The sequence below is a fragment of the Hemicordylus capensis genome, chromosome 3 (genome assembly GCF_027244095.1).
Source record: "Hemicordylus capensis ecotype Gifberg chromosome 3, rHemCap1.1.pri, whole genome shotgun sequence".
NCBI classification, from domain to species: domain Eukaryota; kingdom Metazoa; phylum Chordata; class Lepidosauria; order Squamata; family Cordylidae; genus Hemicordylus; species Hemicordylus capensis.
The window spans coordinates 257,319,472-257,344,845 of NC_069659.1; the positions used below are offsets into that span (position 1 = coordinate 257,319,472).

The 25,374-nt window shown below is 41.7% G+C and overlaps 1 protein-coding gene across 8 annotated transcripts in view; it reads right to left on the reverse strand.

Annotated features, from left to right (window-relative positions):
- PTPRE (protein tyrosine phosphatase receptor type E) overlaps positions 1-25,374 on the reverse strand; it is a 200,803-nt gene that overhangs the window by 56,435 nt on the left and 118,994 nt on the right. For 7 of the 8 annotated variants that reach the window (XM_053309245.1, XM_053309243.1, XM_053309248.1 and 4 more), the window contains 3 exons: positions 21,732-21,841; positions 5,279-5,381; positions 4,887-4,960 (listed from right to left, as the gene is read on the reverse strand). In XM_053309245.1, the coding sequence (XP_053165220.1) occupies positions 4,887-4,960; positions 5,279-5,381; positions 21,732-21,841 (287 nt within the window). Of the gene's footprint in view, positions 1-4,886; positions 4,961-5,064; positions 5,173-5,278; positions 5,382-21,731; positions 21,842-25,374 lie in introns of those variants that run through there. The other variant, XM_053309251.1, reaches the window with a different exon arrangement.

The window sequence follows — 25,374 nt, forward strand, 5'->3', positions numbered from 1 at the left end:
TCTGTTTCTTTTTAGATTGTGGGCCCTTTGGGGACAGGGATCCATCTTATTTATGTATTATTTCTCTGTGTAAACCGCCCTGAGCCATTTTTGAAAGGGTGGTATAGAAATTGAATAAGTAACAACAACAACAACAACAACGAGGAAGGTGATCCCAGATTCTGGGCTGTGACCTAACATATGCCAAATGAACCTAACATACTGGAAACCCAATTAATTTTGGCACTAACTGTTCCATTAACGAGACTATAAAGTTATTTATAATCCCATAAATATGCATAGTAATTTTTATTCTCATGGCAAAAAGCAGATTCATTATTTAGTTTAACATTCATCCACATCTTGACTCTTATTTTAGGGAAACACAATGAACAGGTCAGGCATGATAGCCAACAAGAAAATTTGGAACAGAGATAAAATGCCATAGGTAATCTCCTTAACAAGTGTAATAGAATACACATTCTTTTGAGACCTAATTCTCACATGGGCATATATATCTGTATATATACACAATATACTTGTCCAATCCCCGGGATGCCTTTACTTGGAAAAACTGGATATCCTTGCTTGGGAAAGGCTATGCACAGAAATAAAGAACTAAATCTAAATTAGCTTAGAGAAAAAGATTATTATTTTTTTTTTTTTTCCATTTATATCCCGCTCTTCCTCCAAGGAGTCCAGAGCGGTGTACTACATACTTGAGTTTCTCTTTCACAACAACCCCGTGAAGTAGGTTAGGCTGAGAGCACAGTGACTGGCCCAGAGTCACCCAGCTAGTTTCATGGCTGAATGGGGATTTGAACTCAGGTCTCCCCGGTCCTAGTCCAGCACTCTAACCACCACACCACGCTGGTTCTGGAACATGGAAGCAAGTTTTGAAAATCAAAAAGGATATTAGAAAAGAACAAGGTTTTATTAGGATCAGTAAGGAAAGTCCGAGAAACCAATGGTTGTGGACCAAAATAAAAAAATGATTTTGGTCCAAGAAACTCAACTAAATTTATGATGGGCTTCCAGAAAAGTAGACACATTAGGTTGCAAATAGGGGTGTAGCTATATTTGAGCATATGGGTTCAAAGAACCGGGTGGGGGAGCTCCTGAGGGACCCCCAGCTCCACTGCTTCCTATTTTCTTCATTATCTTCCTCACTCTGAGGGGCTGCCAGGGCAAGAGGCGAACACGGGCCCCCTCTCCTTTAGCTGTGCCCCTGGTTGCAAAGCAAACACTTCTCAGTCAAATGGACAGTTTAAATACAACATGAGCATCAACTGAGATAGCTTACTTTGAAGAACATGCAATATTGGAGGAGACAGGGCTAGACTATCTGTAATGCTACTTCCAGCCATATAGTTTTAGGAAATGGCATTACCTGACCTTAAAGTAGAGAAGAAAAATCTTGATCAATTACTCAAGACCAGAAGAACTGCCTGTTCCCATATCAACCCGACCATGTACTGAGCACATCTGCTGTCTGAGGTCAGGCAGGCACCAGACAGTGATTGGAGAGAGGGCTTATTGAATATTGTCCCAAGGAGGCTCACTGGACACCTACAATAATGCCTAGCTACTCTGGCAGCTATTTGGGAACGGGGCCTTCTCTGTTGCAGCCCCTGGACTTTGGAATGTGCTCCCTGTTGAGCCTCCCCATCTCTGGCAACTTTTAAAAAGACACTGAAGACACATTTATTCACCCAGGCTTTTAATCAGATTTATAGTTTTAAATAATTTTAATACTGGGGTTTAAATGTTTTTAATCTTTTAAATGATTTTAATTGTTAAAATTAAAAACATTGATTTGATGTTTTAAATGATTTTAATTGTAAACCACCCAGAGACGCAAGTTTTGGGCGGTACAGAAATAGTTTAAATAAATAAATAATAAAATAGCTGAGACATTTTCATTTCCCCAGACCTTTTAGTTTGAAATATTTATGCTTGCTGGCTTTTTAAATTATGTATTTATTTACTGTCTAACATCCAGCCAGTAAATAAATAGTGGTGCAATTGTGGCTATCATGAGGGGGGATTTTCAATGATATCCCTCTTAAGACCACGGTGGCTCTGCAAAATATGCCCTCGCGGGCTGTGCAAGCCTCAGGAACATATTTTCAGAAGACATAATGGACTTAAGAGGCATAATGCCCCTCACTCAAATGATGGCACAACATCAGACTGTATTTCCGCCACTGTTGCACCAGCGCAGTGCTAGTATGGATATTAGCCACAGCTTTACATCTTTTTTATCCCCTAGAAGGATGGTATATTAATGTATAAAATAAATTAATTGACTCCTTGGAATAAATTAACCCCTCTGTACATTGAAAAGCATTACATGGAGTTCATATTTTACAACATGAAGTGACTGAAACAGGCTATAGTCAGAAGCAATTTTCAAACAGTTATCGGCTTAAGGTTTACAGTATTCAGACCACTGTTCCCTTTAAGGCGTGTACTTGTGTGCACGCTCACAAGTTTTTGAATGTCCACTCAGTTCATTTTAGATCTTGCTCAGGTTGAATCAGGAAGACCCAATTCTTAATGCAAGTGTGCGCACACTGCCTTGATACTGCCGCCCAGAACAAAACTCATTCTGCACAGAGATTAAAAAAATTAGAGGGACCACTGATTCAGACAGCTTGTTTGTAAAAAGTCTCTCTCTAATTTCTAACAGAAGAAGATAACCAATATAAAACACAAATGGGTATTGGTAAATGAATACCCTACCACAGCAGCTTTCAAAACTATTTTTAAATCATCCAGTAGAAGGCAATCACTTATATCTGCAACTCAAAAGAATAATTTCTTCTCATAAGAGTTTTCATAAAACCACAGTAGGACAAGGAATATTTAGACTATTCAACACTGGACCGGCACATTAGACAAAAATATTACTTCTAAAATCTTTAAAATGCCATATAAAATATCATCAGTCTGGATTTTACTTATTTAATGTGACGGGTCATAAACATTTTAATTAGCAAGGAACTCTGTGTCTAACTTCTCATGACTACTACTTGTGATGCATACTTTGAAAATTACTGCCTTACAAGACAGTGAAATCTGCTTACATAACTTAACATGATGTAACATAAACATGTTCTTTGGAAAAATTGTTTAGCAGTTACCATTGGGCCAGAACAGACATTATGCTGGCTCCCTGCAAACCATGGTAAACATATCAAGAGCCAGTCTTGGAGATGTGTGCTCCTACCCTGGTGCAAATTGCCCCCTCTATACTATGATGAAGCAATTTGTTTCATCATGTCCTGGATTAAGGGGAAACTCTGCTTAGCCTTAAGGCAGGTGTCAATAAATTACTTAACCTCAGTTTAAATATGGTGACGGATTTGCTCCAGGGAACATAAAAACAACAGAAGAACAGCCCTGCTGGATCAGGCCCAAGGCCCATCTAGTCCAGCATCCTGTTCCACACAGTAGCCCACCAGGTGCCTCTGGGAAGCCTGAGGCAAGAGCTGAGGGCCCTCTCTCCTGCTGTTGCTCCCCTGCCACTGGTATTCAGAGGCATTCTGCCTTTGAGGCTGGAGGTGGCCTATAGACCTCAGACTAGTGGCCATTGATAGACCTCTCCTCCATGAATTTATCCAAACCCCTCTTAAAGCCACCCAAGCTGTTGGCTGTCACCACATCTTGTGGCAGAGAATTCCACACATTGGTTATGTGTTGTGTGAAAAAGTACTTCCTTTTGTTGGTCCTAAAGGCAATCAGTTTCATGGGATGACCCCTGGTTCTAGAGTTATGCGAGGATGCAGTGGGGGAACACAAATTTCGAGACTGGCTACTGATATGCTTACTGCTGTTAGCACAGAGCTAGGGTTACATCTAGATGGGCTCCTTTCATTTACTCGGAAAGGCAGACTGACTGAACCCATAATTAGTATGTGATATCCAACAGGTACAAAAATGCAGGACCCAGTTTCTAACCTAATATTTCTTTTAAAAATCCATCAAGCCAACTGCTACATATAACAAACTAAAATAGCTTCATACAGACAACAATCCAGAAATCAAGAGAGTTCAGAAACTGAACTGCCACACTGGAACTGCTACATGGAAGGAAAACCTATTTCTAGAAATACACAGCCACACTTTTCCCATTAAAATCTGACAGACTGCCTATTGCTTCATTCATTTTTTAACACGTCCCAATAGAAAAGGTCCAGTGCAGTTAGCACAAGATTCAGCACTTCACTCATATTCTTTATATTGGTACTGTAAATATAATGCTGAAAGAGTGGTCAACATACATACAGTACAGGCTAACAAAGGGCTCGTATAGCAGTGCTGCATGCATGCAATGGGGAGGCAATTTTCTTCTATCTCCCCTTCCCTCTGAAGCCAACTGTGACTCCTGTAAATGTGTCCCTGAGGATGGCACTGTCTCCTTAAACAGAATATATTCTACTTATGCTTGCAAGGAGGGAGAGGTGGTTTTCATCAATCTCCCCTTGCATGAACCTCCAAAAATATATTCCTGACAACCTCTTTCAGAGGATACAGGGAGGTGCAAGGGGAATGGAGGATTGGCTTAAAAAACCAAACCAAACCTTTCCCACCTCTTCCTCGCTGGCACAAGTGGAATACTTTCTGTTTGCACAGAGACTAATCTGGATGCTGCCCCAAATAAACTATTTCATTCACCCCCCCCCCCCCACAAGATTCTCTGCAAAATCTTGTAACAATACAAATACATAAGCAACACATTGTTAAAAAATATTTAAAGGTTGTTGTAGAAACTAACAGTTCTGAAATACAATAAAAATCTAAGAGTAAAGACTAAGAGTAACATTTTAATATGTTTCCATTGTTAACATTTTTTCTTAACAGGAAGTAAAACATTCAACAAAGTAAATGAAATGCATAATTACCTTGCTCTTCTAAGATTCCGTTTGGCATTTTTTTATCACTGGAATTCACAACTGCTTTTCTGTGCTTCCTGAACCTTAATAAATATAATGAGATATATTTAGGGCGGGGGAAGTATGGGTCCCATGAGAATACATTAATTCCAATAACATATGTTACTGCAGATTATGTTTCACAGACCATGTAATTCTGGAGAAACTCTTTTTAAACATCTTTGAACAGTAAATGCTTCGGTTGGTGCAGAGGAACAACGTTCAACATCCTCTGTTACTCTGACTAATGTGGGAGAGGAACAGCTACCACAGCTGCATGTACACATGCTTTCATTTCCTTATTAGCAGATCACATGGAAACAAGACGCAACTAGTTCCAGCCTTCTGTGATGCATGCCTACCTGAAGAAATAGCCAGCTAAAATAATCAAAATGATGAACACCAGAATCAGGATCAACATTGAAATCAACAGATGCGGTGGCTGATCATTTTCTTTCGGAGGACCTAGGAGTTAAACACAGAGGCATGAAACAGTGCAATCATGAACTGCCTAGCCCCCAACAGATAAAACTGCACACCCAAGTTTATACTTCTACAAGAGCAAAATGACATAAATCAGTCATATGACATTTAAACATCACCATAAAATATTGTTTTTCTGGCAGTACCGGATCTTAAACCATGAATACACACACAATCACAGTTATCACCACCTTTGATGTGGGGTGGGGGGACTGATGGCCATGGGCTCCCGATTCTGGGTCTGTGCCTGATTTGGCTGCCCTCCAACACCAGCCCTGTTCTTTAACATGTTTCTACATAGGGCAGTGGGGAGGGGGTTCTCATTAAGTATCTAGGTAGTATAAAAGGAACACTTGATTGCTGTTCAATAGTCAATGGGCAGGATCCAGACTAAGTTAGTCACATGCCCCACTGAAATAGTAGGACAAGATTAACTTAAGTACCATTAAGTTCAAAGGAAATTTGTCACATGACTGTCTGAATTCTGCTGATAAACACAATTTCTGAGGATCCAACCAGCATAATGTTTTTTCCAATGAAGCATCCTCCATTGGAAGATCTGGTAGTGCCATAAAAATATATGCAATGGAATAAATTGAAAAGTCTATGGATAACACAATGCTAATGAAATAATCATAATATAAGCATACAGGAGAGAACATGGATGCTGACATAATGTTCATAAAAATATTGTGTGTAATAACTGTGGAAAAAATATCAATACAATATTTGGAAGGGAGAAGGGTGAAATAGATGGATAATGAGATATGGGCGCTAAAGCAGTTTAAAGTCATAACATATATTTTGCTTAACACTGTTTTCATAACACTACTTGGAAGGCAGATATTCTTTTGCAGAAACAGAAGCATTGTTTGCAGAATATTTAGGGATCTTTGGAACAGAACCTTCTTCCACTTTTAGTGTATGAAGGTGCAAGAAGATTGTACTTACAAAACATTTCTATTTAAAATGAAAAAGGAGAAATGACCGACATTTCCAGGAATATATGCCAAATATTAACACCCACAATCTTTCTTGACTGGCAATCCAGTTTTAATCTTTCTGGACTTTTTCTATTCATGATAAAATACTCCTTTTATCCTTAATAACAGAATTAACTAATGCCCCCCAGAACTATTCTGGACATGGATAAAAGAAAATTCTGTACAATATAAATTATTTTTAAATTAAATGAAAATCAAACTTAATTTTCAGATTGCTTTTCAGAAGTTATACTATGAGGAAAAAGCTAAAAGGGAGACACACAATTTGTGGTAAGAAAACCCTGCCTTATATTGGGCAGGTTACCACTATCATGGTTGAATACTGGTTACGTACACTGGCAAGAGCATGTGAACCTGCACCACATCAGCAATCCCAGTTTCCATCCTGGAGCAAAAACCAGCACCAAGCATCTAGGATCTAAAGTATGATGGCTGATCTCAGGATGCTGAAAACCATGATCATGTGAACTAATACTTCTCAGCCAATCTGGTTACCTGCACAGCACACACCCTCACCAGCATGTACAACATTGACAACTTCACCTAGGGCGGATGCCACACACAGAAGCTCTAGCAACCCATCTATTCTTCATGGCTCCCAAGCCCCAACACCTTGGCTATACTCTGGCTGGCAGCACACCATGTCACATTCACCTGCAACACTCACCTACACCTGCCCCAACACTCACACCTCTTCAGGCATGCCATGGCCAGTATCGCACTGACAGAAGCCCCACACTCTACTGACAAATGCCAGCAGGGAGACCTGGCCAACCATGAGATTGTGGCCAGGTCCACTGCCTGTGGAACCAATGGTGTAGGATGCTGTTTGCCCACTTGGGGTGGAGGTCAGGGGGATGTGTGTGTAATTGTACAACATGAGAAAAGGGAGAGGCAGGGATGGGAAGGGTTACACAGGTGGTCCCTGAATTCCTTATCGCCAACTGTGGTCTTAGTCTAAAACGGTTTCCCTTTTCTGTTTTGATTTCTGACCAGTGGAATTTGGGGGCTGTAGCCCCTTTCAAAAATTGAGCTCAGACAGGATATGGATGGGGGGCAAACAGTTAATGTTGCCAGGATGGGAACCAGGGAACACAAACTCATTGCTTTATGCTCCACTCCTGGCTAACCTAATGAAAGAGCAAAGGGACTGTAGCAGAGCTGTCCTCTGGTGGCCTCAGGAGGGCTTTCAACATCATAGCTGCTGGCTGTAGGAAACAGTGCCTCCCTCCCTCAAGAGGCACACCTGCCCATTGTGGGCACTAGCAATGTCCCCACTATGGTGGCAGAGACTGGAGAAGGTGCTGTCCAGGATACCCCATGGTCTGTGTATTTGCCTAATCCAACCCAGGGTTCAGGCAGGGCTGCCTGATTGCACAGCCCACCTATCAGTCTAGTCCTGGACAGTCCTGGATCACTCCCCTTTCCCTGCTGTGCTGAGGCGCTGGTCACCTGGATCGCAACCCAGCCAGATTCTTCATGGCAGGGAAGGGATTGCAGTGCTTGCCACTCACTCAGAACATGTTCCTGTCTCCATGGGCTTGCCAATTAGGTCCAAAGCTCTCTGAAGATTCTCAAGTGTGGACAAGTGTGGTCAGAGCTGCTTCATACACCCACTCTAGCATCGGGGCCAATGGGAATGTGTGTGGTGAAGTGTTGAGGGCTTTCCAGGGCGAGGGCAGCATGAGGTGCGGCGCAGGGCTTGCTGAGACGGAATGCAGGTCTTTGGAGGCCAATAGATACCGTGGTTCACTTCTCCAGAGTTTGTAACCAGGATTGTGTGGGCATGGCACCGCAGCAACCTAGCAGTGATACCGATCATCCACCGGGCACATCTGCCGATCCTGCCTAACCTCAGAGGGCAGAAAAGTCATCATGTGAACCCAGTCTCAGTTTGATAACAAATTAGGGGCCCTCTGTGCTAACTTACGTTTTCTAGATTCAAAGGATGCTCACATATAAAAATATTGGGTAACGCTATTGTTGATACATTTCCTGTCACACACTAGGGCTTTGAGGATGACAGTGCTACATGCACTTCCTTATTTCTAGATAAAACATTACTGGGAAATTGCGTTCTCAAATGAGAGCCCTTGAGAAACTCTGTGTTTCACTATCCAACCATGATACCAATGACAGGAACACTTACATTACCGAGTCAGTGTTTTGTGGTATGAAATAAATAATCAATCAATCAATCAGTTACTGAGCCTATAGCAGCAAGGTAAACAGATGTATCAGAATTACAGGCACTGTGACTTCAGCCAGGAAGTAGATTTGAAGGAGAAATACAATCTATGTGGGAGAATGGAACCGGCATTAAAAGGAAAACATGTACAGTAGTGTATCCTGAGCACAGCCACTTTGATAGGATTGCCTAATTGAAGATGACTAGTGTAAAAGTGAAAGAGAAAGCAAAGGGCTGAGGTCAGGATATGTAGTACTGAGTAGCAGAAGCATGTGTGGGAGTCCATGTCTCACACATATGGTGCTCTCACACTTAAGCTGCTATTTAAAGCCTGCTACTTTAAACAGTCAGCTCAGAGGCGCTCTTATCCCTGGACTTCCGGGCTGAAATCCAGTGCCTCCACACTCCCTGGGGGCCTCCAAATCCTCTTTAGTCTGACCTGGGTGGTGTGGTCACTGAGTGGCCAAGTGTGACTGGAGGAGTGGGAAAAGAAATATGTAGGATGGGATTATGTTGTGTGTTGAAATGTTTCTGCAAATGCATATTTGCATAAATATACCTCTTTTATATTCTTACATTTTTGTGAGTTCAGTTGCTGTTTGTGCCTTCAAGAACCTAGGTGCACCTCTTAGTTAACCGGGGTGCCTATTGGCTTGAGCAAATCTAAACATGAGTAAGAACTTGCTGACTATTTTAAGCAGCAAGTTTGTTCCAGAGAGCAATGTCAGACCACAGCTTGGCAAGGATGTTGTAGAAGAAATAAATACTTCTTTAAGAAGGTGCTCATTTCCATGTGACAAAAACAGAGCCCTTCCCCCTCACAAACACAAACTGAAATGGCTGGTGAGAAAACAAAGGTGTTTTAGACACCTTTCCCTCTCAGAAGCAGAATGGGTTGTAATTATCTTGGGCTGGTTGGTTGTCATTGGCTGGACTGGTTGGTTCAACAGACCAGCTCAGAGTGGTTTGTGATTGAACTTGCCCAGTTCATGGTGGTCGAATTTGTGAGCGAAATAGTTCTGCACACCCTTACAATAGGCTGCTAGTTGTGGCCAGCTTGAATCAGTCTGCCCACATGCACAGTTTAGTTTCTTACCACTTTAACTACAAACATTCATCTAGTCTATACAGCTTCTAAATGAAGCTGTTTAGTAATGAAGAGAGGATATAAATATCAGTAGTAGTAATAAGAGTAGCAGTAGCAGCTCCTCCTCCATTGGAGTTCAGAATACATGAGTGATGCCAAAAAGGCTCTAGCTACCACTTATGATGGATAATAAGGGAGGTCCAAATGAGATGTGGAGCATTGATCTGAATCTCTTCTACCTGTTGATGCTGTATGCACATATGCATCTATGCATCTCTCTGCTGCCCCTAATATACATACACACAAAATATTTTAAATAAAAAATACATGCAAAATGGCTGGAAACCTGGGTAGCGAAACTTCCATCTCCCACACTGAAAAATGGAGTGAGGGCAGAAGAATGACAATTTGACTGGCTGGTAGCTTCTAGCTATCACACATGGATATTTTAATTTTCCTCATAAATCTAGGGATAGATGGGGTTATGGTTTCAGGTACGGTAGTCTCCCCCAAATTCCATCAATTTAATGTTAACTTCATAATAGATGCAAAACCAGAACTTTTTTCCTTTTAAAAAAATCCACTTTATTATGCTTCCTTTCTAGAAAAGCAGCCTTTCAATTTTCTAACTTCTGATGGTAAGCCTAAAAGCAAGATTATATTTACCAGACCTACAATACAGTCATGGGAACTTATCTGAGGTTAATGTTTTTTCTACCACAGAGCTGTGACCAGAGCACAGGAGAGTGAAGTATCTCAAATGCAACCCAAGAGATCATTATATCTAAATAATTTTAGCCAACATATTCAGCAGTAAGTCTGTGAATACTAGCCACAATGAACAAACCATGCCTTACAGTCTGAGCTGTTACAGTCACCTTAATAAAGAATATGCAACTGCAGCAATACAGACCAAAAATAGTACATGGTGAGTTGATAAATGTGTGACATTCAGTGCGTTTCTAGAAGTTTGAGGAGCTGTTGCAATGCTAATGCAGTCCCCAGCAGCAAAGGTAGAAACTCACTTATCATGCGATTCAACAAAGCTTTGTAAATAGTTTAGCTTTTCAAAATGCTAGAATTATCTTTTAGGGAATGCCTTCTTAGATGGCACTGGTCTTATTTGGTTTCTAATTTAAATAAAACGTAAAACAAGAAACCCATAATATGCAACTTATCCAGGGACTTTTAAATACAATTTCGATCCTCTCACAGTATAACACGGATAGAAGGCAGTCGCTTTGCTATTTTGAGAATTTAGGACTGGCATAGTCTGCATCAAATTCAGAACACTGAGTGTGAACCAGGTCCCAGCTGCATAAATGCTCACACACAACAGACCCCACTCTTGCAATCTGTTTACCCCATATTCATAGCCAATGGATCATGTCAGTGGTACATATACAAGCCCTAGTTTGCATTCAGTTTTACTTGCAGGGTTCCTAAGTGAAAGATTAACTTTCACATTTACATGTATGGCCTAAATCCTGGGACTGTGTGTGTGAAGAGGTCTTGCCTTTTGTAACTATCAGCCACATGTGGGCAGAACTCTCTGCTTTCTCCTCTGAACTGTTTTGCCAGGGTGGGCTGAAAAGGCACTGCCTGAGAGCCAACAGGGAGAGAAAGTAATAAACTTTGTTAGCAGAACCTGGAAACCTTTCACTTGTAGAGTCTAACAGTATAGGGAAAATATCACTGACTTTCTGGGCTTAGGGGAGCTATCAGTGCCTTTGTGACATCAGAAGACATTATACTACTCACGACACTTCCTTCTCTTAGTGTAATGTTGACATGCAGATAGGTCTGCAATAGGAATGTGCATGGAAGCAGCAGGGGCTGGTTTGAAGGTGGGGGACAGGACAACTTCAAGGGCGGGGGAGGGTGCACTTCCCCCTCCCTCCAATTCCCCCCGCTGGTGCTGGGTTTGTAAATACTCCGTCGGGGCGGCAGCATACCTCCTTGCCACCCCGTTCCCTTTTTGTCTGGAAGTGCCGAGTGTGTGCGCGCACACCAGCTGCATGCACATCATGCTTGTGTGCACGTGCACCCAGCACTTCCGGCCAAGGAGGGAACGGGGCGGCAGGGAGGTATGCTGCTGCCCCGACAGAGTCTTTACAGAGTCAAACCTAACGCCGGCGGGGCCAAAAGCAGAGGGAGGGGTAAGTGCACCTTTCCCTGCCCTTCAGTGTTTCCTCCAAGGTGTGCGCACGTTCACAAGTTTTTTAATGTTAATGTTAGATCCTGCTCAGGTTGAATCAAGAAGGCCCCATTTCAAATGCGCATGCACTCACACTGCCTTCATACTTCCACCCAGAATAAAACTCATTCTGCAACAGATGCCAAAAAATTAGAGAGAACACAGTTGCCCTTAAAGTTGTGCCCCACACCTTCAAGCCTCTGAACCACCCAGTGTTCGAACCTGTTCAGAGGCCCGTAAAAACCAATTTCGGAGCTCTTTGGAGTTCATTTCCAGGCAGCCCTCACTGCTGGATAATGTTCATTTCGAGGAAGCAAAATGAACATAGGAACGTAGGAAGCTGCCATATACTGAGTCAGACCATTGGTCTATCTAGCTCAGTATTGTCTTCACAGACTGGCAGAGGGTTCTCCAAGGTTGCAGGCAGGAATCTCTCTCAGCCCTATCTTGGAGAAGCCAGGGAGGAAACTTGAAACCTTCTGCTCTTCCCAGAGCGGCTTCATCCCCTGAGGGGAATATCTTGCAGTGCTCACACATCAAGTCTCCCATTCCTATGCAACCAGGGCAGACCCTGCTTAGCTCAGGGGACAAGTCATGCTTGCTACCACAAGACCAGCTCTCCTCCCCTTTATCCAGCAGTGAGGGCTGCCTGGAAATAAGCTCCGGAGAGCTGCCCGAAATTGTTTTTTTGGGGGTGCCTGGGGGTCCGTTTGGGGATCAGGGGGGCAACCTCCTTACTAGCAGCTGGTCTGGGAAACTGTGCACAAATAATGTACCGGCCCATGACTCCAAAAATGTTGAGAAACACTGATCTAGAGTACTGCACAGATACTGGCCAACATCCTAACAAAGTGCTTGTGGAAGCATGTTGCACTAGCTACTTGCACTAAGTCTGGAGCCTGCTTTCCAGAGTAGTGCTGCACAATTGTGGCACATCTCATTTGTTTTAAGTGGAACTTCAGCACAATTTCCTTTTAAAAAATGTAACTATGTGATCTTCTTGCACTGGCACAACTTTGCTTGTTACACAAGTGCTTCATTTGTCAAGATGTCAGCCACTGTTTCCAGCTATAGAAGTAAAGATTCTTGTGCCAACATTCCATCAGGGCCTCTCTGTCTGACAAAAGGAAAGCTCCAATAGTCATGTAGGCTACCACTGCTAGAGGTGGTTAGAGAGCCAGTGTGGCATAGTGGTTAGAGTCTTGGAGTAGGGGAAACCAGGATTCAAATCCCCATTCTACCAGGAAACTCACTGGGTCACTTGGCCGGCCATTTATCTTTCCGCCTAATCTACCACTCTGGGTTCCTAGGACGAAGAGCAGGACATAAATGTAGAAATAAATAAAATAAATTACTGAATTTCATAACAATACAACATTAACAAGTTTTCATCAGCATATAATTCTGGATTTAGAAGGAGATGCTCTAACAGACCCTGGAGAAGACAGCAGACCTGACGATGCTAAACTCACCATCTGATGCCAGTATCATAGGTGCTGCTTTCAGCCCTAAGCAAGAACCTCAAAAGCTTTCAACTGAAGGTAGTGGAGGGAGAGAGAATACCAGCAGGACAGAGTGGCAATTTCTCAGGCATTATTCTTTTGTATTCCAGACCCTGAACAGCTTGAACGTAAGATCCAGGGACAGGAAGTCCTTGATTCTTACTGCTTGAAACTACAGGGCACGCTCCAGCCCGTTCTCTAGCTCAGGGAAGGAATTTAGAAGGAAGGTACATTTTGTACACCTAGTTGTGTATTCAAGCAAATATATTCCCCAACTTCAGTAATAAGCTGATATCCATCAAGATCAACAAAAACTGCCTTGTTAGATCAGACTATGATCAACTTGCTCCTGTCCAACCACAGCAAGTCAGAGGCCTCTGGAATCTTATAAGCAAAGGTGATGGCCTCCTTTAATGGTGCTATGAGAAAGGGAACATAGAACAATCACTTCATGCTTGCCAGGCTGTTGTATTTAGAAACCTTTATAATGTCTCCTGTCATCTTTTTTCCTACACGAAAGTGAAACATGCTGAAGGTGTTTCTGAGCAGAGAAATGATTACAAATAGATCCTTAACATGAAGGATTTGCTGTTAAAGTGAACAAGCAAGACAGTATATTGTTTCTTAAAAGAAAACTTAAAACCAATAGGTCATAAATGCCACTTACCGTACATGTGTTCTGTGTAAACAGTACAGGAATAGATGCTGCACTGTTTACTTTAGCTACTATAGAACAGCCAACATCCCTGCTTCCCCTGGGTTTTTGTCCAAAGTCTCTAGAGCAATTAGCATTATGGCCAAGCAGAAGGACTTTGATTAAATAATTAAGAACTGCATTCAGTAACTCACTACATGCAAGGGTGCCCAAGGGAACAGAGTTAAAAGGAACATGAGGGAGGAGGGGCTGTGCCACATCTTGACAATTTTGTTGGTGATGGGCTTTCTGACATCCCACCCACTCACCCAGAATTGACTGATTGATCAATTGATTGATTGTTAGATTTGTATACCACCTTTCATTAAAACAATCCTAAGGTGGTTCACACCAAAATTAAAACAAGACCATAAAAAACACACAATTAAAATATTGAACTAAAATATAAAAACATAGATCTGACTAAAAAGATTTAAAAAACAAGCATAAGATAATCATACAAAATACAAAGCAGCAGCAGGAGAGACAATCATATTGCAAAAAGCCAAGATTTCACACGCTTTCTAAAAACTGTGATGGAGAACGAGGAGTGAATAGCCACTGGGAGAGCATTCCAGAATCAGGGGGCAGCAACAGAGAAGGCCCTGTCCCATGTGCATGACACCCAAGCCACCCTCATTGTCAGCACCTGGAGCAGAGTCACCTCAGATGACCTCATCAAGCGGTCAGCAACCCTTGGGAGAAGGCAGTCCCTCAGGTATCCCAGGCTCGAACCATTAAGAGCTTTAAAACCAGCACCTTGAATTGGACCCAGAAACAAACTGATAGAGTCAATAAAGAATGAGTCAATAAAGACAGGTCATACTGCCCTCCACCTTTTAGAATGAAGTGCATAGGTCAGACAAAATTTGCTTCTTCATCCTGTCCCCACCACAAAGCATCAGAGCAATCAGCATTGGATTGTTGAAAAGCAGTACACTTGGAATGAGATCTCACACTAACACTCTACTTTCAGATCACCTATTCCTTCAAGTCCCCTCTTGCAATCATTCTCTGAGAAAAGGCCTAGGCAGAGGAGAGGATTTTGTCATGCTTAATGAATCTGTGAATAATGAAGCTCGGGAGGAGAGCTCATCTTGTGACAGCAAACATGAATGCTAAGCACTGTTCACCCTGCTTTGCATTTGAATGGGAGACTATATGTGTGATCACTGTAAAATATTCCCCTTAGGGGATGGGGCTGCTCTGGGAAGAAGCAAATGAAGAAACCAATCAATATATGCCCTTTATAGATTATTCCTTCCAGTTCCATTGAAAAGCCTGAGCTACAGAAAAATGAACAAACCCCACGGGACAGAACAGATAAAGCAAATGACCAAGAACGAGAAACCAGAGTAGCGCCATATAAGGCGGCAGAATAAAATATACAGCAGGACAGTCAAGGAAGCCATAAGGGCAGAACAAGTACAGGTAAGCCAAGCCCCCCAGCCTACCCAGGTGGTAGAGCCAGGCCAAATAAACCCTGGGTGGGCAAGAAGAAACCACGGTGAGTATCAATGTTCCTTTCTGTGCTGATGTAGGAGGTTCCATCGTGGGAAATGCCACAGCTTACACCCATGAGAGGGAACAAGCCTGGCCCAGATCTACAGCCTGGACAGGACCCTTTGAAGGATCTGGCAGTAAAATGCCGGTCTAGAGGAGGCATACTCGTCCAGCTTAAAATGCCTTGAAAATGTGGACAATGACCTCCACATAGCAGCTTTACAGATTTCTTGCAGAGAAGCCTTGGTGGAGAATGCCACCGGGGTGGAAGCCAACCTAGTGGATACTATCGAATATAGTCCCCCCCTTTGTGAAGGAGGTACCTCTTCTATGGCCCTGATTTGCAGTAGGTGATGTATGGTCTGAAGGAGCCCTAGATGTTTCGTGAGATTTCTTGACTTTGGTGTTGGCAGGAATTTGTCCCTTGGGGGACGTACTAACTCCACCTTGTAATCCAAAGCTACTATGGAAAGGACCCACTGATCTGATGTAGAGCTTTCCCAGGAGTGCCAAAAGTCTGTAATGCGGCCTCCCAACTCCTGTGGTTGACAATCAGGACTGCTGCCTGGGCCCCTTAGCCTGAGGGGGGAAACTGGATCTAAAATGGCTGTCTGCCCTGGCCTCTGGATCTGTTCCGTGATGGTCTGTTGACCGCGAAAAGTGCCTGTTCTTGAAAGAGGGGGGAAAAGCTCTGAATGGTTGGTTAAACCTATGGAAGGAAACTTTCGCCTCCTTCTTAATAGAGAATGGCAAGGCCTTGCACTTGTCCCCGGTCTCAGCCAAATGTCATAAGAACATAAGAACAGCCCTGCTGGATCAGGCCCAAGGCCTATCTAGCCCAGCATCCTGTTTCGCACAGTGGCCCACCAGATACCACTAGAAGCCACAGGCAGGAGTTGAGGGCATGCCATCTCTCCTGCTGTTATCCCTGCAACTGGTACTCAGAGGCATCCTGCCTTGGAGGCTGGAGGTGGCCCACAGTCCTCCGACTAGTAGTCGTTGATAGACCTCTCCTCCATGAAGTTATCCAAACCCTTCTTAAAGCCATCCAGGTTGTAGGCTGTCACCACATCTTATGGCAAAGAATTCCACAAGATGATTATGCATTGTGTGAAAAAGTACTTCCGTTTGTTGGTCCTAGATTTCTGAGCAATCAATTTCATGGGATGGTACTGGTTCTAGTGGTTCTAGTGTTATGTGAGAGGGAGAAGAATTTCTCTCTCTCCACTTTCTCCACTCCATGCATGATTTTATAGACCTCTATCATGTCTCCCCACAGTCGTCTTTTTTCTAAACTAAAAAGCCCCAGGTGTTGTAGCCTTGCCTCATAAGAAAGGTGCTCTAGGCCCCTGATCATCTTGTGACCATCATCTCTGATCATCATCTTGTTGCCCTCTTCTGCACCTTTTCCAATTCTACAATGTCCTTTTTAAGATGTGGTGACCAGAATTGTACGCAGTACTCCAAGTGTGGCCGCACCATAGTTTTGTATAAGGGCATTATAATATTAGCTGTTTTATTTTCAATCCCCTTCCTAATGATCCCTAGCATGGAATTGGCCTTTTTCACAGCTGCCACACAATGAGTCGACACTTTTAACGAGCTGTCCACCATGACCCCAAGGAGTCCTTTGAGCCTCGTCCCTAAATAGTTTTGTCCCCATGTAAGGAACCAAGGTGAAGTTGGCTTTGGAAATGTTGTCTACATGTCAGTGTCTCAACCATATATTGCGCTCTATTTTTCATTTGCATAAGTCCTGCCTTCTGGAGCATGTGGGTGGGGATAATCCGTGATGGGTGACCATCTAAACCAGCAGAGAAAGACTGAAAATGTACCCCCATTGGCTGATGTGATTATGACATCACTATCCAGAATTTCTGTGGTGCAAATATATACTGCAAATGGAGCTGCTTATTCTGCTAGCTTTACTCCTTCTTCTAACTTTGCTGCCCACTAACAGGCCCCCAAATCCTAGCAGACTATTTAAGTGAGCAAAGGTGAGCAAATACAAAGGTGAGCATAGCGAAGAAGGTTGGGGCTTTTTCTTTGAACTAGTGTTAGTTTTCATTGCAGTCTGCAGTCCCTTTTGCAGGCTGTGAAAATCTTGCCTTGATACTGCATGCCTTTGGTCTATGAGGATGTTGCAGCTGTGATGGGGGCAGGGCTGAGAAACTCTTTCTCTACCACCATCTCCAGTGATCCCGGGAGTGGGGGTGGAGTGGTGGGGAACAGAAGGAAGGGAACAGCATCAGTGCAAAGGAGCAATTACTAGGTTACACTCAAAGGCCACGGAAGGGACCTGTTCCTAAAGGAAAAACCCCCTGAGTTGAGGAGGGCTAAGAAAATGAAGATAGGAGCAGAACAGGGTTGGCTAAGAAGTGTGGAGAGAGTAAAACACCTTTTACTTGTATGTGTGTGGCGGCGGTGGGGGGGGGGATCGGGTTGAAATCTGATCTTATAATATTTCAGCTGGGGCTCAAAAGCTATCAGACACACCTGCGGCACTTAAGTTTACTTAAGTTACTTAAGTTTAGGTAATGATTCCCTCCCTTCCTTGCCAATAAACATTTCATCTGCCCTGAAATCTTCGCTCTGACTATATGCATGGATGGCACTCTGCAGTTAACAGTAATTCAAGAAACACTCTGCAGTTAACGGCACTAGGGGGGAAAGGGGTACTCTGCGCATGTGTTGTTACACAAGCTTCTCCCATACCGCTCTTGTTTTTCTGGCATTTAAACTGCTTACTACTGAAATTGCTTAACACTTTTCCTTTCAAATGTTTAGTTGGTTTACAAACATTGTATCAATTACCAGTCACAACCACCATGGAAGACAGGCCACTCCTTCTCCTCCCAAATTCCTTATTTCTGATATGAAGGGTGTGCCTGATAAATATGTCTTGCCTACAGAGCAAAGCCCAGATGGGAACTTTGCATGCAATGGTTTAAGGGATGTTTCTAATTGCCCCTTTATTTTGAGGGAGTGTGTATTTATCACAGTGACAAATAGTACTTTATCTTCAGGAAATGAAAATCTTCCACAAATGGAAGTCTAGTCTTCAACCAAAACTTGCTCTCAAAACAGACTATTCTTTCCTGGAGTCAGGGAAAGACTTTCTAGAGAGGTGAGGAAGGGACCCTCCCCAACTCAGGGGAGTTTTCCCTTTAGGAACATGGGAGAAACTCCAGGAACACAGCTTCCGTGGCCTTAGAGTGTAAGAATTGCCTCTTTGCACAGATGCACATGAACCTTTTGGAGTTCTTTGAGAGTGTCAACAGGTGTGTGGATAAAGGTGATCCAGTTGACATAGTAATAGTATACCTGGACTTCCAAAAAGCTTTTGACAAAGTTCCTCATCAAAGACTCTTGAATAAACTTAGCAGTCATGGGATAAGAGGACAAGTACATGTGTGGTTGGTAACTGGTTGAAGGACAGGAAACAGAGGGTAGATATAAATGGAGTTTTCACAATGGAGGGAAGTAAGAAGTGGGGTCCCCCAGGAATCTGTACTTGGACCAGAGCTTTTAAATTTATTCACAAATTATCTAGAAGTTGGGGTAAGCAGTGAGGTGGCCAGATTTGCAGATGACACCAAACTCTTTCGCATAGTGAAACCCAAAACAGATTGTGAGGAGCTCCAAAAGGATCTCTCCAAACTGGGTGAGTGGATGACAAAATGGCAAATGCGGTTCAATGTAGGAAAGTGAAAAGTGATGCACATTGGGATAAAAAACCCCAGCTTCACTTACTGGCTGACATTCCAAGCAGCATTAGAAGTACTTAACAGGAGCTGCCTATGTGGGAGACTCTGCAACCGAGCTCAGTCCAGTATGTTACCAAGCAGGCACACAAGTGCATAGTGGACACAGTGGAGTGGACAGAGATTCCTGCTGCTCTTTCCTGCTTCCAAAAGTATATTTCAACTTCAGAAACACATTGCTGAGGGCTGCACAGCCCTCAAAACATACTTTTGGAGAGCAGTGAGAAGGTAAAAAATCTCTCCTCTCCTCTGTGCAGATTTGCCTTTTTGGCAAAATGATGGGCTGAGCTCCTTTGCAGCCTTCCATGAATGCAGCTCCTGTTATATACTTCTAACACTGCTTGACATGTCAGCCAGCATGTTTAAGTGTACAACTTTATTATTGATCTTGATGTTAAGTGTTTTAAATATTACCAAATTTGAATATATTTTATATAAAAGCTGGAGATTTAATAGCAAGGGAATGGTGATGATGCTAGTGTTATTTGTTAATATCATTACCATCACCACCATTTTCTTTGGGTATTAAAGAGAAGGACCCCTGCTAACTTGGCAAAGAGACACCTTTTAACATAGTGATTCTCTTTTATTCTGCAGAGAGAGAGAGTAACTGGCCCTATCCACCCCCAGCACAGTACCTCCAGTGACTGTTGCTGGTGTCTATCTTGTGTTTCTTTTTAGATTGTGATCCCTTTGGGGACAGGGATCCATCTTATTTATTTATTATTTCTCTGTTTAAAGCAACCTGAGACATTTTTGGAAGGGCAGTATAGAAATCGAATGAATGAATGAATGAATAAGGAGAAAAAGAGAGATGGGTAAAAACAGTTTCAAAAATCGGCCCCATATTGCAGCTTAGGGCTAAATGCAGCTCTTGGATTTGAAAAGGCCGAAAATTCATACTCATTTAGAAAATAAAAGGATCCTGGCACAAGAAATAAGTTGATAATTAGACAGAATAAGGTAGATGAGTCCATTCAGATACAAATCAGCTCAGAAAGGGGAAGAGAAGAGTAGTTAGTATCAAGTCAAATGTTTAATGCAGTTGAGAACTGCTTAATGGATTACGGTTTTATGCATTAGATTAAATGCAGATAAATTAAAAGCTTTAAAGTCATTGAGGGTTTGTGGCAGCAATGAAACCAGATTGATCCTTACCCTTCTACCCATGCAATGCTACAAAATAGCTACCAGGACCACAGAACAATAAGTACTAGGGGTTCATAGCTTATCATCTAGAATTCCAAATACTTTCAATACTAACTCTGCAGACATTGCTACAGTACAAAAGTTCACAGAAACACTGCCTGATGAAAGCCCTTTTCTAAACATCAATTAAAGCAGCTTTTAAATTGTTGAGGTGGTGGGTTTTTTTTTTTGCATATGTTCTAATTTTTGCAATAGCTTACAAAAATGTTTGGCTGTTGACCAGTTCTTTGCCCAATATACAGTTAACGGAAGTGTTGTTCTACTCTCTGTAGTCCACTTTAAATTACCCTTTGAGTCATCAATAAATGTCCATATACTATATACATGAGGGATCTGCCACATCTAGCCAGAGGTCTTATGTAGGGAATTGTTCTGCAACCCACAAATTTGTTGGCTAATGTACTAAAGGATCAGACACAAATCATGTAAACTGAGGGAATTTGTTCATTTCAAAGTCTATTGATTTCTGCACATTTGGGGGTAGCAGTTCAGGAACAATTACATCACACAAGCAATTCAAGTAATGTGCCAGCAGTAGCTTGACAACTATATTTATGAGACTCTGCCTCTTATTGTGATGGTACTGCTATGAATGGATGACAGTTTAAGTACAGAGCATGTTATTTGTCACAAAATTGGCAGCTATGCCAAAGTTGTCCATAATTGCCACAGAATGCAGGGGGGAGGGGGCAGTGGGAGGGGGGAATCATGCAAACACAGTTTGGTTGTTAAGAGATTCACTTTTGCAAATCTTTTTAACCATTGGCTGTATTGCTGTGATGTCAAATGCCTCTAGCTTCAGTTTATTGCTCCCTTCAAACAACGGAAGCCACAAAGATGGGTGCTGGAATGATGACAGGTAACTACCATGGGGGGGCGGGTACAGGAAGCTGGCTAGGAGCCAGGATACAATGAGGGGGGGGGAGCCGCAGTAGGAGATTTTAAAAAATCAGTGCACTTGTCAACAGGAAATAATTATGTGTTGTCCATTACACCATACATTTTGCAATTAGGGTACAACATATAGGGCTCAGAAAATAAGCTACAGACTGATCCAGAGTTTGCAAAGATTTGTGACATACTGCCACCAAAACATGTTCAACAAACCATACCTGAGATGAATGGAATGAAAAAAAATCATCATTACATGAACAAGGGACCCAAAGAATCCAATATTTCCTTACTTCTTGTTGTTGTATCATTAGGTGATGTGGTTACATCGCCATGTAATGCTTCAATGTGTAGAACACTAATGGAAGCAAGCACGATTGAACAGGAATATTCCATCGTGGACCTGTAAAACCAACATTAAAAATACAACACGTTATTAGAAAACTCATAATAAAATAAATGCTCCCGATCATGCTAATATTACAGAAACCTCGCAACTAGAGTAGAGGTTGACAGATTAGTTTTCTTTAAGTTTGCCTTTTACTATTTAAAATTCTTAGTCTGTGTCCAAAGTCTGATCACATTTGCACAACCATTAGTCTAGTGTTCATGTCTCACTCTACACCTTTTGGGTCAACAAGTCTGCCAAGGTTGGATAACTAATAATTAAAGGTATTTGAAGAGAGATGTCTTCCTATGTGCATACCAAGAGAAATGTAAAATACTGAGCTGCTTCAAAGATTATACAGAAGCTGCAACAGAGGACAAATAGGAGGATCAAGCCTCTCTCTTTCAAAGCTCCTTCTGCAATATGCAAATTTGGAATTCTTGCTTCATCCTGAACATTTGGGCTTGGGAGTCTCACCATGAGAGTAATGCACAGGTTTGCACACAGCATTCAATGTGAGAAGCACAAAAAAAGGAAACGCAAATCATTTCTAGGTTACTGTTTGTCTGTAATGTCCAAGCTGCCATTAATTATATGCTGTTCTTGCTGAAGACAAATGTGACACACATTTTAATGAGTATTATACTAAATGCCATATGCAAATAGTGGAACTAATTTCTTGCTCCTGTGATGATCATTTTGTAACCATCTGCTGCTGTTTGAGCATAATCTTCTTGGTGACATATAAGTTTGCCATGTGTAGTTATATCTACTATCTACTTTGCTACAGTCTAGTCCAGGAACAATAGCATCTCATGATCAAACTGTGTATCTTATGATCAAATATCTAGTGATCAAATTGTGTAGGTCAAACCTGACTTGCAGGCTTCTAACACTGATTGAACATCTCCTTGGTACTCCATTGATAGAGAAGTATGTATACTGATCTGTAAGTATAATTATTTAAATATTTTATCCTTGCAAATGACTGTTTGGACAACCATGTTTATATTTTATAATGCAGTATATTTTTTCTCCAAAATATTTACCAACAGATTACATTCATTTCACCATAGGTGCAGCACCTGTATGTGAAAGGATGCCAGTAGAACATCCCACCACACCCTACCCCTGCTCCCCACACACATGCTCAAAAGCACTAAGAATATCAGGTCCTTGTGGTGAATGAAAGGTCTGTGCATACCGTCCACATTTCCAGCTTAGCTGGTCCAGCTGACCCCCTTTTCCTTGGTCAAGGAACATGTGCACTGGAAGCAGGGATGTGGAAGACCTGCACAGGTCTCCCATTCTCTAGTAAGAACTGATTCAGTGCCTGTTTACACACCAAATATACACATGGGATTGAGTCCATTCCATCTAATCTCATCTATAGAATTACCTCATCCAAAATTCACTTAGATAATTAAACAAAATATTCTTATTCTATACATGGGACAGAGTTAGTTATATATTTTTCCTTTTGAAACTATATAGCAGGCAAAGAAAAACAGAAAGATTTTATTTATTGCTAGATTTTTATACCGCCATCTCAAGGTGGTTTACAAAACATTTAAAACAATATAAGACTATAAAATGGTTACACAATACAAATATTGACTTGGAATATAAGAATACAAGTCTAATAGAAAAATTTAAAAACACACACAATAATAAATTATTGGTTTATTATAATTATAATTTAATTATTTAATTATAATTTTAACCAGAATATCACACAGATAAAGAATCTTGAGAAGTACACAGGGTCCTCCTATTTAATCAGAATTTACTGGTCTCATATCTGAGATGACAAAGTCAGGAAGCAACATTCTGAAGGCCATGAGTGGGTAACAAAGGGTCAAGGACTACAATTCAATAACACCAATTACATCATCAGCCTTTTCTAAAGTACTGTACAAACATCTTCAGTCAAAACATATTTTTTAGCCTCTGGCAGCCTGTTTTCATTTCGCTAGTCACTTAATTACAGAATAAACTACAATCCAAAAATTACTCAACTCCTACCTATCTTCTTTCAGACACATTGTTACAAGCAAAGAAATAAATTCTGTTATAATGATCTAGACAAATCTTATCAGATTATATCACTACTCAGCAAGTAATAGAGTTATTCACTGTCAGCAGTGAATGAAACTGAAAAGGCTGGATCAATTCAGTATTAATAAGAGGACTGTGACTGCTACTACTACAAATGTTAACCAAGAAATTCACTATAGAGATTAACGAATACATACAAAATGATCTTGCAAACAAACAAAAAAATCTACTAGTTAGCAACAATTTGCTTTATAATACAAATCACTATACTTTATCATACGTGAGGGCAACCTTGCTTAGCTCCAAAACTTTGTAACCCTCAAGATAAAATGTAGGCACCTGAATGTAGCTCAAATATAATCCTAAAATCATACTGATATTTTTGTACACCCAGATTGTGCATATAATATAAAACAGATTTTAAAATGAGCCTTAAAAAGTGGCTTAGACCTATATATCCAAAAAACACCCCCAACTATATGTCTCACAGTAATCTCTAAAACAGACTCACAACACTCTTTAAAGGCTTGTGAAGTCCTGCACCGTCAAGTCATCCAGACTACAAAGAGAAAGAATCTTCATGTCTTCCCCTTAACTGTGAAATCTACACAAGAATTGCTAAAATGTTTGTGTAACTATATACTGGAATCAGCATAGAATAGCTTCCGCATTTTAAATATTTTGATGACTTGCTGACAAGGGCTAGAGTGGCAGTCATGGTGGAGCGTCAGCATTTCTTTGTACGTGCATGTATCTATATATTACTTCCAAAAGAACTGGAAATGTTACAGTCCTTGTGGATGGAAAACTGGAGTGCCTTTGGGTGAGTGGGAGGTGCCAGCAGACTCAGGATTTGAGTACACTTGACAAGTAGGTGGGCAGAGCTAATTGAACCAATGCGAGGAGGGCTTGAACAAAAACAGCAGGAAATTACTCAGCTTGAAGAATACTCCCTCAAGACAGTCACAACCCCTTCTGCTTCTGAAGGGAAGTGTGTACAAAACGCTTCTTTTCTCACCAGTCATTTTATTTCTCACTTTTTGTGTTTCTGAGGGGAAAGGGGTTCTACATATTTAAACTCTTGGGGTGTCTGGGCAGGGGAAGAGGGTTAACCCTCTCAAAAAGAACATAAAAACAACTCTGTGTGTGAACCAGTTTCCCCCTAACAGGGATTCCCAGATGTTGTTGACTACAACTCCCAGCATCCCCAGCTGCAATGGCTTTTGCATGGGGATTATGAGAGTTGTAGTCAATAACATCTCGGAATCCCTGTTAGTGGGAACACTGGTGTGAACTGTCCTGAGGAATAGAGGGGGAAGTTGCACATTTAATTTGTTAATTTGCTGCTGTGTGCATTGTATGCACACAATGAACTAACAACATTCACCTTCAGATATCACCTATTGCTAAATCCCTTTCCTTCCCCTGCAACCTAAGCAAATACTGATGAAACATTCTGAACCCTCACCAGCCATTAACTCTTGAAACTC